General features: G+C 45.8%; 1 protein-coding gene across 1 annotated transcript in view; it reads left to right on the top strand.

The window, feature by feature from the left end:
• ints6 (integrator complex subunit 6) overlaps positions 1-17790 on the top strand; it is a 63395-nt gene that overhangs the window by 43274 nt on the left and 2331 nt on the right. Inside the window, exons 13-17 of the mRNA XM_052523079.1 lie at positions 10549-10672; positions 10807-10949; positions 12100-12295; positions 12460-12825; positions 15407-15500. Of these exons, the coding sequence (XP_052379039.1) occupies positions 10549-10672; positions 10807-10949; positions 12100-12295; positions 12460-12825; positions 15407-15500 (923 nt within the window). The remainder of the gene's footprint in view (positions 1-10548; positions 10673-10806; positions 10950-12099; positions 12296-12459; positions 12826-15406; positions 15501-17790) is intronic.

Below are 17790 nucleotides of genomic sequence, written 5' to 3'. Positions count from 1 at the left end.
TATGATACCCCTGACTTACTGTAGTACCCTTTCATATGATACCCCCTGACTTACTGTAGTACCCTTTCATATGATACTCCCCCCTGACTTACTGTAGTACCGTTTCATATGATACTACCCCCCGACTTACTGTAGTACCGTTTCATATGATACTCCCCCCGACTTACTGTAGTACCGTTTGATATGATACTACCCCCTGACTTACTGTAGTACCGTTTCATATGATACTACCCCCCAGACTTACTGTAGTACCGTTTCATATGATACCCCCCTGACTTACTGTAGTACCGTTTCATATGATACTACCCCCTGACTTACTGTAGTACCGTTTCATATGATACTACCCCCTGACTTACTGTAGTACCGTTTCATATGATACCCCCAACTTACTGTAGTACCGTTTCATATGATACCCCCCTGACTTACTGTAGTACCGTTTCATATGATACTCCCCCTGACTTACTGTAGTACCGTTTCATATGATACTCCCCCCTGACTTACTGTAGTACCGTTTCATATGATACTACCCCCCGACTTACTGTAGTACCGTTTCATATGATACTCCCCCCCTGACTTACTGTAGTACCGTTTCATATGATACTACCCCCTGACTTACTGTAGTACCGTTTCATATGATACTTCCCCCCCCTGACTTACTGTAGTACCGTTTCATATGATACTCCCCCCTGACTTACTGTAGTACCGTTTCATATGATACTCCCCCCCCTGACTTACTGTAGTACCGTTTCATATGATACTCCCCCTGACTTACTGTAGTACCGTTTCATATGATACTCCCCCCTGACTTACTGTAGTACCGTTTCATATGATACTCCCCCCTGACTTACTGTAGTACCGTTTCATATGATACTACTCCCCCCTGACTTACTGTAGTACAGTTTCATATGATACTACTACCCCCTCCCCTGACTTACTGTAGTACCGTTTCATATGATACTCCCCCCCTGACTTACTGTAGTACCGTTTCATATGATACCACCCCCTGACTTACTGTAGTACCGTTTCATATGATACTCCCCCCTGACTTACTGTAGTACCGTTTCATATGATACCACCCCCCTGACTTACTGTAGTACCGTTTCATATGATACTCCCCCCTGACTTACTGTAGTACCGTTTCATATGATACTACTACCCCCCAACTTACTGTAGTACCGTTTCATATGATACCCCCCTGACTTACTGTAGTACCGTTTCATATGATACTACCCCCCTGACTTACTGTAGTACCGTTTCATATGATACTACCCCCCTGACTTATTGTAGTACCGTTTCATATGATACTACCCCCCTGACTTACTGTAGTACCGTTTCATATGATGCTACCCTCCCCCTGGCTTACTGTAGTACCGTTTCATATGATACCACCCCTGACTTACTGTAGTACCGTTTCATATGATACTCCCCCTGACTTACTGTAGTACCGTTTCATATGATACCACCCCCTGACTTACTGTAGTACCGTTTCATATGATACTCCCCCTGACTTACTGTAGTACCGTTTCATATGATACTACTACCCCCAACTTACTGTAGTACCGTTTCATATGATACCCCCTGACTTACTGTAGTACCGTTTCATATGATACTACCCCCCTGACTTACTGTAGTACCGTTTCATATGATACTACCCCCTGACTTATTGTAGTACCGTTTCATATGATACTACCCCCCTGACTTACTGTAGTACCGTTTCATATGATGCTACCCTCCCCTGGCTTACTGTAGTACCGTTTCATATGATATCCCCCTGACGTGCTGTAGTACCGTTTCATATGAAACTCCCCCCTGACTTACTGTAGTACCGTTTCATATGATACTCCCCCCGACTTACTGTAGTACCGTTTCATATGATACCCCCTGACTTACTGTAGTACCGTTTCATATGATACCCCCTGACTTACTGTAGTACCGTTTCATATGATATCCCCCTGACTTACTGTAGTACCGTTTCATATGATACTCCCCCCTGACTTACTGTAGTACCGTTTCATATGATACCCCCCTCCCCGACTTACTGTAGTACCGTTTCATATGATACCCCCTGACTTACTGTAGTACCCTTTCATATGATACCCCCCTGACTTACTGTAGTACCCTTTCATATGATACCCCCCCCTGACTTACTGTAGTACCCTTTCATATGATACCCCCCTGACTTACTGTAGTACCCTTTCATATGATACCCCCCTGACTTACTGTAGTACCCTTTCATATGATACCCCCCTGACTTACTGTAGTACCGTTTCATATGATACCCCCCCTGACTTACTGTAGTACCGTTTCATATGATACCCCCCTCCCTGACTTACTGTAGTACCGTTTCATATGATACCCCCCTGACTTACTGTAGTACCGTTTCATATGATACCCCCCGACTTACTGTAGTACCGTTTCATATGATACTCCCCCCTGACTTACTGTAGTACCGTTTCATATGATACTCCCCTGACTTACTGTAGTACCGTTTCATATGATACTACCCCCCGACTTACTGTAGTACCGTTTCATATGATACTCCCCCCCCGACTTACTGTAGTACCGTTTGATATGATACTACCCCCTGACTTACTGTAGTACCGTTTCATATGATACTACCCCCCGACTTACTGTAGTACCGTTTCATATGATACCCCCCTGACTTACTGTAGTACCGTTTCATATGATACTACCCCTGACTTACTGTAGTACCGTTTCATATGATACTACCCCCTGACTTACTGTAGTACCGTTTCATATGATACCCCCCAACTTACTGTAGTACCGTTTCATATGATACCCCCCCCTGACTTACTGTAGTACCGTTTCATATGATACTCCCCCTGACTTACTGTAGTACCGTTTCATATGATACTTCCCCCTGACTTACTGTAGTACCGTTTCATATGATACTACCCCCCCGACTTACTGTAGTACCGTTTCATATGATACTCCCCCTGACTTACTGTAGTACCGTTTCATATGATACTACCCCCCTGACTTACTGTAGTACCGTTTCATATGATACAACCCCCCTGACTTACTGTAGTACCGTTTCATATGATACTACCCCCTGACTTATTGTAGTACCGTTTCATATGATACCCCCTGACTTACTGTAGTACCGTTTCATATGATACAACCCCTGACTTACTGTAGTACCGTTTCATATGATACTACCCCCCTGACTTATTGTAGTACCGTTTCATATGATACTACCCCCCCCTGACTTACTGTAGTACCGTTTCATATGATGCTACCCTCCCCTGGCTTACTGTAGTACCGTTTCATATGATACCACCCCCTGACTTACTGTAGTACCGTTTCATATGATACTCCCCCCTGACTTACTGTAGTACCGTTTCATATGATACTCCCCCCTGACTTACTGTAGTACCGTTTCATATGATACCACCCCCTGACTTACTGTAGTACCGTTTCATATGATACTCCCCCCTGACTTACTGTAGTACCGTTTCATATGATACTACTACCCCCAACTTACTGTAGTACCGTTTCATATGATACCCCCCTGACTTACTGTAGTACCGTTTCATATGATACTACCCCCCGACTTACTGTAGTACCGTTTCATATGATACTACCCCCCCTGACTTATTGTAGTACCGTTTCATATGATACTACCCCCCTGACTTACTGTAGTACCGTTTCATATGATGCTACCCTCCCCCTGGCTTACTGTAGTACCGTTTCATATGATATCCCCCCTGACGTGCTGTAGTACCGTTTCATATGATCTCCCCTGACTTACTGTGTACCGTTTCATATGATACTCCCCCCTGACTTACTGTAGTACCGTTTCATATGATACTACCCCCCGACTTACTGTAGTACCGTTTCATATGATACTCCCCCCCACTTACTGTAGTACCGTTTGATATGATACTACCCCCTGACTTACTGTAGTACCGTTTCATATGATACTACCCCCCGACTTACTGTAGTACCGTTTCATATGATACCCCCTGACTTACTGTAGTACCGTTTCATATGATACTACCCCCCTGACTTACTGTAGTACCGTTTCATATGATACTACCCCCTGACTTACTGTAGTACCGTTTCATATGATACCCCCCAACTTACTGTAGTACCGTTTCATATGATACTTCCCCTGACTTACTGTAGTACCGTTTCATATGATACTCCCCCCTGACTTACTGTAGTACCGTTTCATATGATACTTCCCCCTGACTTACTGTAGTACCGTTTCATATGATACTACCCCCCCCGACTTACTGTAGTACCGTTTCATATGATACTCCCCCCTGACTTACTGTAGTACCGTTTCATATGATACTACCCCCCCGACTTACTGTAGTACCGTTTCATATGATACAACCCCCCCCTGACTTACTGTAGTACCGTTTCATATGATACTACCCCCTGACTTATTGTAGTACCGTTTCATATGATACCCCCCTGACTTACTGTAGTACCGTTTCATATGATACAACCCCTGACTTACTGTAGTACCGTTTCATATGATACTACCCCCTGACTTATTGTAGTACCGTTTCATATGATACTACCCCCCTGACTTACTGTAGTACCGTTTCATATGATGCTACCTCCCCCCTGGCTTACTGTAGTACCGTTTCATATGATACCACCCCCTGACTTACTGTAGTACCGTTTCATATGATACTCCCCCTGACTTACTGTAGTACCGTTTCATATGATACTCCCCCCCTGACTTACTGTAGTACCGTTTCATATGATACCACCCCCCTGACTTACTGTAGTACCGTTTCATATGATACTCCCCCTGACTTACTGTAGTACCGTTTCATATGATACTACTACCCCCAACTTACTGTAGTACCGTTTCATATGATACCCCCCTGACTTACTGTAGTACCGTTTCATATGATACTACCCCCCGACTTACTGTAGTACCGTTTCATATGATACTACCCCCCTGACTTATTGTAGTACCGTTTCATATGATACTACCCCCCTGACTTACTGTAGTACCGTTTCATATGATGCTACCCTCCCCCTGGCTTACTGTAGTACCGTTTCATATGATATCCCCCCTGACGTGCTGTAGTACCGTTTCATATGAAACTCCCCCCTGACTTACTGTAGTACCGTTTCATATGATACTCCCCGACTTACTGTAGTACCGTTTCATATGATACCCCCTGACTTACTGTAGTACCGTTTCATATGATATCCCCCCTGACTTACTGTGGTACCGTTTCATATGATACTCCCCCTGACTTACTGTAGTACCGTTTCATATGATACCCCCCTGACTTACTGTAGTACCGTTTCATATGATACCCCCTGACTTACTGTAGTACCGTTTCATATGATACTTCCCCCCCCTGACTTACTGTAGTACCGTTTCATATGATACTCCCCCTGACTTACTGTAGTACCGTTTCATATGATACTCCCCCTGACTTACTGTAGTACCGTTTCATATGATACTACCCCCTGACTTACTGTAGTACCGTTTCATATGATACTACCCCCCTGACTTACTGTAGTACCGTTTCATATGATACTACCCCTGACTTACTGTAGTACCGTTTCATATGATACCCCCCTGACTTACTGTAGTACCGTTTCATATGATACCCCCTGACTTACTGTAGTACCGTTTCATATGATACTCCCCCCTGACTTACTGTAGTACCGTTTCATATGATACTCCCCCTGACTTACTGTAGTACCGTTTCATATGATACTACCCCCCCGACTTACTGTAGTACCGTTTCATATGATACTCCCCCTGACTTACTGTAGTACCGTTTCATATGATACTACCCCCTGACTTACTGTAGTACCGTTTCATATGATACTCCCCCCTGACTTACTGTAGTACCGTTTCATATGATACTCCCCCTGACTTACTGTAGTACCGTTTCATATGATACTCCCCCCTGACTTACTGTAGTACCGTTTCATATGATACTCCCCCCCCCACTTACTGTAGTACCGTTTCATATGATACTCCCCCTGACTTACTGTAGTACCGTTTCATATGATACTCCCCCTGACTTACTGTAGTACCGTTTCATATGATACTACTCCCCCTGACTTACTGTAGTACAGTTTCATATGATACTACTACCCCCTCCCTGACTTACTGTAGTACCGTTTCATATGATACTCCCCCCTGACTTACTGTAGTACCGTTTCATATGATACCACCCCCTGACTTACTGTAGTACCGTTTTCATATGATACTCCCCCCTGACTTACTGTAGTACCGTTTCATATGATACCACCCCCTGACTTACTGTAGTACCGTTTCATATGATACTCCCCTGACTTACTGTAGTACCGTTTCATATGATACTACTACCCCCAACTTACTGTAGTACCGTTTCATATGATACCCCCCTGACTTACTGTAGTACCGTTTCATATGATACTACCCCCCTGACTTACTGTAGTACCGTTTCATATGATACTACCCCCCTGACTTATTGTAGTACCGTTTCATATGATACTACCCCCCTGACTTACTGTAGTACCGTTTCATATGATGCTACCCTCCCCCTGGCTTACTGTAGTACCGTTTCATATGATATCCCCCCTGACGTACTGTAGTACTGCTTTCATATGAAACTCCCCCTGACTTACTGTAGTACCGTTTCATATGATACTCCCCCCCCGACTTACTGTAGTACCGTTTCATATGATACCCCCTGACTTACTGTAGTACCGTTTCATATGATACCCCCCCCCTGACTTACTGTAGTACCGTTTCATATGATATCCCCCCTGACTTACTGTAGTACCGTTTCATATGATACTCCCCTGACTTACTGTAGTACCGTTTCATATGATACTCCCCCCCCGACTTACTGTAGTACCGTTTCATATGATACTCCCCCCTGACTTACTGTAGTACCGTTTCATATGATACCCCTCCTGACTTACTGTAGTACCGTTTCATATGATACCCCCCTGACTTACTGTAGTACCGTTTCATATGATACTTCCCCCTGACTTACTGTAGTACCGTTTCATATGATACTCCCCCCTGACTTACTGTAGTACCGTTTCATATGATACTCCCCCCTGACTTACTGTAGTACCGTTTCATATGATACTACCCCCCTGACTTACTGTAGTACCGTTTCATATGATACTACCCCCTGACTTACTGTAGTACCGTTTCATATGATACTACCCCCTGACTTACTGTAGTACCGTTTCATATGATACCCCCTGACTTACTGTAGTACCGTTTCATATGATACTACCCCCCTGACTTACTGTAGTACCGTTTCATATGATACTCCCCCCTGACTTACTGTAGTACCGTTTCATATGATACTACTACCCCTGAACTTACTGTAGTACCGTTTCATATGATACCCCCCTGACTTACTGTAGTACCGTTTCATATGATACTACCCCCCTGACTTACTGTAGTACCGTTTCATATGATACTACCCCCCTGACTTATTGTAGTACCGCTTTCATATGATACTACCCCTGACTTACTGTAGTACCGCTTTCATATGATGCTACCCTCCCCTGGCTTACTGTAGTACCGTTTCATATGATATCTCCCCTGACGTATTGTAGTACCGTTTCATATGAAACTCCCCTGACTTACTGTAGTACCGTTTCATATGATACTCCCCCCGACTTACTGTAGTACCGTTTCATATGATACCCCCCTGACTTACTGTAGTACCGTTTCATATGATACCCCCCGACTTACTGTAGTACCGTTTCATATGATATCCCCCTGACTTACTGTAGTACCGTTTCATATGATACTCCCCCTGACTTACTGTAGTACCGTTTCATATGATACTCCCCTGACTTACTGTAGTACCGTTTCATATGATACTCCCCCTGACTTACTGTAGTACCGTTTCATATGATACTCCCCCCTCCCTGACTTACTGTAGTACCGTTTCATGATGATACCCCCCTGACTTACTGTAGTACCGTTTCATATGATACTTCCCCCCTGACTTACTGTAGTACCGTTTCATATGATACTCCCCCCCTGACTTACTGTAGTACCGTTTCATATGATACTCCCCCTGACTTACTGTAGTACCGTTTCATATGATACTACCCCCCTGACTTACTGTAGTACCGTTTCATATGATACTACCCCCTGACTTACTGTAGTACCGTTTCATATGATACTACCCCCTGACTTACTGTAGTACCGTTTCATATGATACCCCCCTGACTTACTGTAGTACCGTTTCATATGATACTACCCCCCTGACTTACTGTAGTACCGTTTCATATGATACCCCCCTGACTTACTGTAGTACCGTTTCATATGATACTACCCCCCTGACTTACTGTAGTACCGTTTCATATGATACTCCCCCTGACTTACTGTAGTACTGTTTCATATGATACTACCCCCTGACTTACTGTAGTACCGTTTCATATGATACTCCCCCCTGACTTACTGTAGTACCGTTTCATATGATACTACCCCCCCCGACTTACTGTAGTACCGTGTCATATGATACTCCCCCCCGACTTACTGTAGTACCGTTTCACATGATACCCCCCTGACTTACTGTAGTACCGTGTCATATGATACCCCCCCTGACTTACTGTAGTACCGTTTCATATGATACCCCCCTGACTTACTGTAGTACCGTTTCATATGATACCCCCCCGACTTACTGTAGTACCGTTTCATATGATACCCCCCCTGACTTACTGTAGTACCGTTTCATATGATACCCCCTGACTTACTGTAGTACCGTTTCATATGATACTACCCCGACTTACTGTAGTACCGTTTCATATGATACTCCCCCTGACTTACTGTAGTACCGTTTCATATGATACCCCCCTGACTTACTGTAGTACCGTTTCATATGATACTCCCCCCTGACTTACTGTAGTACCGTTTCATATGATACTCCCCCTGACTTACTGTAGTACCGTTTCATATGATACTCCCCCCTGACTTACTGTAGTACCGTTTCATATGATACTACCCCCCACTTACTGTAGTACCGTTTCATATGATACTCCCCCCCTGACTTACTGTAGTACCGTTTGATATGATACTACCCCCCTGACTTACTGTAGTACCGTTTCATATGATACTACCCCCCTGACTTACTGTAGTACCGTTTCATATGATACCCCCCTGACTTACTGTAGTACCGTTTCATATGATACTACCCCCTGACTTACTGTAGTACCGTTTCATATGATACCCCCCAACTTACTGTAGTACCGTTTCATATGATACCCCCCCTGACTTACTGTAGTACCGTTTCATATGATACTCCCCCCTGACTTACTGTAGTACCGTTTCATATGATACTCCCCCCTGACTTACTGTAGTACCGTTTCATATGATACTCCCCCTGACTTACTGTAGTACCGTTTCATATGATACTCCCCCCTGACTTACTGTAGTACCGTTTCATATGATACTCCCCCTGACTTACTGTAGTACCGTTTCATATGATACTCCCCCCTGACTTACTGTAGTACCGTTTCATATGATACTCCCCCCCTGACTTACTGTAGTACCGTTTCATATGATACTCCCCCCTGACTTACTGTAGTACCGTTTCATATGATACTACCCCCCTGACTTACTGTAGTACCGTTTCATATGATACTACCCCCCCCCTGACTTACTGTAGTACCGTTTCATATGATACTCCCCCTGACTTACTGTAGTACCGTTTCATATGATACCACCCCCTGACTTACTGTAGTACCGTTTCATATGATACTCCCCTGACTTACTGTAGTACCGTTTCATATGTACTACTACCCCCTGACTTACTGTAGTACCGTTTCATATGATACCCCCTGACTTACTGTAGTACCGTTTCATATGATACTACCCCCCCCTGACTTACTGTAGTACCGTTTCATATGATACTACCCCCTGACTTACTGTAGTACCGTTTCATATGATACTACCCCCCTGACTTACTGTAGTACCGTTTCATATGATGCTACCCCCTGGCTTACTGTAGTACCGTTTCATATGATATCCCCCCCTGACGTACTGTAGTACCGTTTCATATGATACTCCCCTGACTTACTGTAGTACCGTTTCATATGATACTCCCCCTGACTTACTGTAGTACCGTTTCATATGATACTCCCCCTGACTTACTGTAGTACCGTTTCATATGATACTCCCCCTGACTTACTGTAGTACTGTTTCATATGATACTCCCCCCTGACTTACTGTAGTACCGTTTCATATGATACTCCCCCCTGACTTACTGTAGTACCGTTTCATATGATACCCCCCTGACTTACTGTAGTACCGTTTCATATGATACTCCCCCTGACTTACTGTAGTACCGTTTCATATGATACCCCCTGACTTACTGTAGTACTGTTTCATATGATACTCCCCCCTGACTTACTGTAGTACCGTTTCATATGATACTCCCCCTGACTTACTGTAGTACCGTTTCATATGATACTCCCCCCTGACTTACTGTAGTACCGTTTCACATCATACTCCCCCATCATGTTGCTTTTCTGATCTACTGTGACAATACTAGCTCTTCCTCGCTGTTCCCTGTGTAGAGTCTGAAACCTCAGGGTTTCCGGAACGCCTACGACATTCCCAGAATGCACCTCCTGGATCAGCTGAGCCGCATGAGGAGGAACCTGCTCAGCACCACCTGTCTGCTCCGAGGACAGGACACAGGTGTGTGTGTGTGTGATTCAGTTCCAGAATTAACTGTAATTCCTGTTGAATTATTCTCGCTACCAGATTTGTTAAGGACGAGACGAAGACTGAACTTTGAGCCCAAGTCTTCCTGTGTCCTCTTGTCTCTCCAGACCAGCTGCACAGTGTGCCCATCGCCCAGATGGGGAACTACCAGGACTTCCTAAAAGCCCTTCCCCAACCCCTCAGAGACGCAGACCCTGAACAGCCCAAACGCCTGCACACCTTCGGAAATCCTTTCAAACTGGACAAGAAGGTAGGACTATGGCTGTCTCCAGAAATCAGCTGGTCAAAACCTCTCAATACCATTCCCTTCCACTTAGGAGTATCTGAAATCAGCTGGTCAAAACCTCTCACTCCCATTCCCTTCCACTTAGGAGTATCTGAAATCAGCTGGTCAAAACCTCTCACTACCATTCCCTTCCACTTAGGAGTATCTGAAATCAGCTGGTCAAAACCTCTCACTACCATTCCCTTCCACTTAGGAGTATCTGAAATCAGCTGGTCAAAACCTCTCACTACCATTCCCTTCCACTTAGGAGTATCTGAAATCAGCTGGTCAAAACCTCTCACTACCATTCCCTTCCACTTAGGAGTATCTGAAATCAGCTGGTCAAAACCTCTCACTACCATTCCCTTCCACTTAGGAGTATCTGAAATCAGCTGGTCAAAACCTCTCACTACCATTCCCTTCCACTTAGGAGTATCTGAAATCAGCTGGTCAAAACCTCTCACTACCATTCCCTTCCACTTAGGAGTATCTGAAATCAGCTGGTCAAAACCTCTCACTACCATTCCCTTCCACTTAGGAGTATCTGAAATCAGCTGGTCAAAACCTCACACTACCATTCCCTTCCACTTAGGAGTATCTGAAATCAGCTGGTCAAAACCTCTCACTACCATTCCCTTCAACTTAGGAGTATCTGAAATCAGCTGGTCAAAACCTCTCACTACCATTCCCTTCCACTTAGGAGTATCTGAAATCAGCTGGTCAAAACCTCACAAACCCTTATTTGATTCTTTGAAAACATCTCTAATTGATTGCTATTATGAGTCGAACACATTTTTCTGGACAAATGTCAGTTTGCTTTTCTAACGGATGTGAAACGGCTAGCTTAGTTAGCGGTGGTGCGCGCTAAATAGCATTTCAATCGGTGACGTCACTTGCACTGAGACCTTGAACTAGTGGTTCCTCTTGCTCTGCAAGAGCCGCGGCTTTTGTGGAGCGATGGGTAACGATGCTTCGTGGGTGACTGTTGTTTATGTGTGCAGAGGGTCCCTGGTTCGAGCCCGGGTACGGGCGAGGGGACGGTTTAAAGTTATACTGTTACACTTTAACAATTATAACAGTGAAGTTGTAATAGTACGTTTTGTTTATCCTGTCTTTTCTGTTGCCGTTTCTCTAGGGGATGATGATTGACGAGGCCGATGAGTTTGTGACGGGTCCCCAGAACAAGGGCAAGCGTCCGGGGAGTGACTCCAACATGCACGGGGGTGGGGGTCCCAAGAGACGACGGTGTATGTCCCCTCTACTGCGCCCCGGCAGAGCCTATTCGCCCCCCGTCAGCCCTGCAGCCAGCCCCTTCAGACCCCCCCTCGCCGGTGAGACACTCACTCACACAAGCTCTGCGCCATTGTGGTCAGAGCACCTGTGTGTTAAAACACAAATATTTGAAGTGCGGAGTCTGTAAAAGGAAGTGACAGTATTTTAGTTCCGTACATGTTAGTTATGAACGACTGTCCCTGAACCCCCCCCCCTCTCACAGAGTGCGACCAGAGTGAGTCAGACTCGGAGGCTGTGTTTGGAAACCTCTACAACCCTGAGACGTATGAGACCGGGACAACGGTCCAACCAGGAGAGATCCTCTCTGGACCCCTTCTAGACGGCCCCGACACAGGGAACCGCATGGAGGCTGATGGGGACACTGAGGAGGAGAACGGGCTTCCCAGGGAGGTGGAGCGCTCAGAGGGCAGTGAGGATGCAGGAGAGACTGGGGATGTGGTGGAGGAGCAGTGCCCGGCCCGGTACCCCTCCCCCGCTGAGCTGAAGAAGGTGATGAACAGCGAGAGTCTGGAGGTCAACACCGAACTACGAGCCCTCATCACCAAGGAGATACGGAAACCCGGGAGACGTACGTAACCAGGGGCCGCCACGGCAACCAGAGAAAGTTGCCTCACTTTTCCCCAACGACTTCATTTAGATGTAATTGTTATTTTATGGTGAAGCTGTTGGTCCAGACTGGCTGTGTAATCTGGAGACTGGCTGTGTAATCTGGAGACTGGCTGTGTAATCTGGAGACTGGCTGTGTAATCTGGAGACTGGCTGTGTAATCTGGAGACTGGCTGTGTAATCTGGAGACTGGCTGTGTAATCTGGAGACTGGCTGTGTAATCTGGAGACTGGCTGTGTAATCTGGAGACTGGCTGTGTAATCTGGGGCCTGTGTGTCTGGAGACTGGCTGTGTAATCTGGAGACTGGCTGTGTATCTGGGGCTGTGTGTCTGGAGACTGGCTGTGTAATCTGGAGACTGGCTGTGTAATCTGGAGACTGGCTGTGTAATCTGGAGACTGGCTGTGTAATCTGGAGACTGGCTGTGTAATCTGGAGACTGGCTGTGTAATCTGGGGGCCTGGGGCCTGGCTGTGTAATCTGGGGCCTGTGTGTCTGGAGACTGGCTGTGTAATCTGGAGACTGGCTGGTAATCTGGAGACTGGCTGTGTAATCTGGGGCCTGTGTGTCTGGAGACTGGCTGTGTAATCTGGAGACTGGCTGTGTAATCTGGAGTGTAATCTGGAGACTGGCTGTGTAATCTGGAATCTGAGACTGGCTGTGTAATCTGGAGACTGGCTGTGTAATCTGGAGACTGGCTGTGTAATCTGGAGACTGGCTGTGTAATCTGGGGCCTGGAGACTGGCTGTGTAATCTGGAGACTGGCTGTGTAATCTGGGGCCTGTGTGTCTGGAGACTGGCTGTGTAATCTGGAATCTGAGACTGGCTGTGTAATCTGGAGACTGGCTGTGTAATCTGGGGCCTGTGTGTCTGGAGACTGGCTGTGTAATCTGGGGCCTGTGGGTCTGGAGACTGGCTGTGTAATCTGGGGCCTGTGGGTCTGGAGACTGGCTGTGTAATCTGGGGCCTGTGGGTCTGGAGACTGGCTGTGTAATCTGGAGACTGGCTGTGTAATCTGGAGACTGGCTGTGTAATCTGGAATGGCTGTGTAATCTGGGGCCTGTGTGTCTGGAGACTGGCTGTGTAATCTGGGGCCTGTGGGTCTGGAGACTGGCTGTGTAATCTGGGGCCTGTGTGTCTGGAGACTGGCTGCGTAATCTGGGGCCTGTGTGTCTGGAGACTGGCTGTGTAATCTGGGGCCTGTATGTCTGGAGACTGGCTGTGTAATCTGGGGCCTGTGTGTCTGGAGACTGCCTGTGTAATCTGGGGCCTGTGTGTCTGGAGACTGGCTGTGTAATCTGGGGCCTGTGTGTCTGGAGACTGGCTGTGTAATCTGTGGCCTGTGTGTCTGGAGACTGGCTGTGTAATCTGGGGCCTGTATGTCTGGAGACTGGCTGTGTAATCTGGGGCCTGTGTGTCTGGAGACTGCCTGTATGTCTGGAGACTGGCTGTATAATCTGGGGCCTGTATGTTTGGAGACTGCCTGTGTGTCTGGAGACTGGCTGTATAATCTGGGGCCTGTATGTTTGGAGACTGCCTGTATGTATGGGGACTGGCTGTGTAATCTGGGGCCTGTATGTTTGGAGACTGCCTGTATGTATGGGGACTGGCTGTGTAATCTGGGGCCTGTGTGTCTGGAGACTGCCTGTATGTCTGGAGACTGGCTGTGTAATCTGGGGCCTGTGTGTCTGGAGACTGGCTGTGTAATCTGTTGCCTGTGTGTCTGGAGACTGGCTGTATAATCTGGGGCCTGTATGTTTGGAGACTGCCTATATGTATGGGGACTGGCTGTGTCATCTGGGGCCTGTATGTCTGGGGCAGTACCCTGCTCCTCCAGTACCCCAACTGTACACATGTTTATTGTAACCCTGGACAAGCACATCTGATTCAATTTGTCAACTAATCATGAAGCCCTCAATGAGCTGAATGAGGTGTTTGTTCAGGGCTACAACGAAACATTGTACTGTTGAGGGGACTGGAGGACCAGGGTTGGTTTGGGGACTGGAGGACCAGGGTTGGTTTGGGGACTGGAGGACCAGGGTTGGTTTGGGGACTGGAGGACCAGGGTTGGTTTGGGGACTGGAGGACCAGGGTTGGTTTGGGGACTGGAGGACCAGGGTTGGTTTGGGGACTGGAGGACCAGGGTTGGTTTGGGGACTGGAGGACCAGGGTTGGTTTGGGGACTGGAGGACCAGGGTTGGTGAGGGGACTGGAGGACCAGGGTTGGTGAGGGGAATGGAGGACCAGGGTTGGTGAGGGGACTGGAGGACCAGGGTTGGAAAACACTGATCTTGAGGGCTGTGTGATAGTCATTAATCTGTGGCCTGTATGTCTGTAGACTGGCTGTGTGTCACTTCACTGACTCCGTGTCCAATCATTACCCCTTTGACCTTGTCTCATAGCCTACAGTTGATGTCTGGTCTGAAATCCCTGAATGGAAAGTTCTCTCGTTTCATCAGCAGCTCTCACTGTGCTTGACTCTTCCCTTCTCTCTCTCTCTCTCTCTCTCTCTCTCTCTCTCTCTCTCTTTTTATTGTTTTTATAGACTATGAAAAAATCTTCTACTTCCTGAAGCAGATCCAAGGAAGCTTTGACACACGGTTGATATTTCTCCAGAACATTATAAAAGAAGCTGCAAGGTGAGGAACACAAGCTTCTAAACAGACCTGAGTCAAACTGGAACATGATCAGCAACTCTTTTTATTCCTGTTTGTGTCGTCTACTAAACTATATGGAATTGTTTGAAGAAGGTCCTACAAAGGATCATTTTTTTAACCTTTATTTAACCAGGCAAGTCAGTTAAGAACATATTCTTATTTTCAATGACGGCCTGGGAACAGTGGGTTAACTGCCTGTTCAGGGGCAGAACGACAGATGTACCTTGTCAGCTCGGGGGTTTGAACTCGCAACCTTCCGGTTACTAGTCCAACGCTCTAACCACTAGGCTACGCTGCCGCTATTTGATTTTGACATTTTTAAGACCCCTTGAAGTATCAGTATATATACTGCTCAAAAAAATAAAGGGAACACTTAAACAACACAATGTAACCCACTTAGGAAGCAACACTGATTGACAATACATTTCACATGCTGTTGTGCAAATGGAATAGACAACAGGTGAAATTATAGGCAATTAGCAAGACACCCCCAATAAAGGAGTGGTTTGCAGGTGGTGACCACAGACCACTTCTCAGTTCCTATGCTTCCTGGCTGATGTTTTGGTCACTTTTGAATGCTGGCGGTGCTTTCACTCTTGCGGTAGCATGAGACGGAGTCTACAACCCACACAAGTGGCTCAGGTAGTGCAGCTCATCCAGGATGGCACATCAATGCGAGCTGTGGCAAGAAGGTTTGCTGTGTCTGCCAGCGTAGTGTACAGCGCATGGAGGCGCTACCAGGAGACAGGCCAGTACACCAGGAGATGTGGAGGAGGGGTTGATAAATTTGATTTCCATTGATCATTTTTGTGTGATTTTGTTGTCAGCACATTCAACTATGTAGAGAAAAAAGTATTTAATAAGAATATTTCATTCATTCAGGTCTAGGATGTTATTTTAGTGTTCCCTTTATTTTTTTGAGCAGTGTGTGTATATATATATAAAGCCCAAAAATATTTTTTAAATACTTTTTTGATATATATAGTATTTGAAAATACTTTTTATTTAAAAAAATGAAAAGTATTTAAAAAAATAATTTTTGGCCTTACTGCTATTAGCCCATAGAAACACATTGAATAACAGATTCACTGCATGGAACAACAGTCCCAGAACAATCTAAAGGAAGTTTCTTCTGAAGGCTCTGTCCTGTATCTGAGAGATCCATAAGAAAGATCAGGAATGATGTTCAACTAGACTCTCCGTCCTGTATATCTGTCTTCTATTTCTCTACCAGCGACCATGTTCTATTCTGTTCTATTTCTCTACCAGCGACCATGTTCTATTTCTCTACCAGCGACCATGTTCTATTCTGTTCTATTTCTCTACCAGCGACCATGTTCTATTCTGTTCTATTTCTCTACCAGCGACCATGTTCTATTCTGTTCTATTTCTCTACCAGCGACCATGTTCTATTCTGTTCTATTTCTCTACCAGCGACCATGTTCTATTCTGTTCTATTTCTCTACCAGCGACCATGTTCTATTCTGTTCTATTTCTCTACCAGCGACCATGTTCTATTCTGTTCTATTTCTCTACCAGCGACCATGTTCTATTCTGTTCTATTTCTCTACCAGCGACCATGTTCTATTCTGTTCTATTTCTCTACCAGCGACCATGTTCTATTCTGTTCTATTTCTCTACCAGCGACCATGTTCTATTCTGTTCTATTTCTCTACCAGCGACCATGTTCTATTCTGTTCTATTTCTCTACCAGCGACCATGTTCTATTCTGTTCTATTTCTATACCAGAGACCATGTTCTATTCTGTTCTACTTCTCTACCGGCGACCATGTTCTACTTCTCTGCCGGCGACCATGTTCTATTCTGTTCTTTTCTCTACCAGCGACCATGTTCTGTTCTGTTCTATTTCTCTACCAGCGACCATGTTCTATTCTGTTCTATTTCTCTACCAGCGACCATGTTCTATTCTGTTCTATTTCTCTACCAGCGACCATGTTCTATTCTGTTCTATTTCTCTACCAGCGACCATGTTCTGTTCTGTTCTACTTCTCTACCGGCGACCATGTTCTGTTCTACTTCTCTACCGGCGACCATGTTCTGTTCTACTTCTCTACCGGCGACCATGTTCTGTTCTACTTCTCTACCGGCGACCATGTTCTGTTCTACTTCTCTACCGGCGACCATGTTCTGTTCTGTTCTACTTCTCTAACAACGACCATGTTCTGTTCTACTTCTCTACAGGCGACCATGTTCTGTTCTACTTCTCTACAGGCGACCATGTTCTGTTCTGTTCTACTTCTCTACAGGCGAC

The sequence above is a fragment of the Oncorhynchus keta genome, chromosome 7 (assembly GCF_023373465.1).
Source record: "Oncorhynchus keta strain PuntledgeMale-10-30-2019 chromosome 7, Oket_V2, whole genome shotgun sequence".
Lineage (NCBI taxonomy): Eukaryota > Metazoa > Chordata > Actinopteri > Salmoniformes > Salmonidae > Oncorhynchus > Oncorhynchus keta.
The sequence above is the reverse complement of the archived record's forward strand: the minus strand, read 5'-3'. Positions and strand labels throughout refer to the sequence as shown.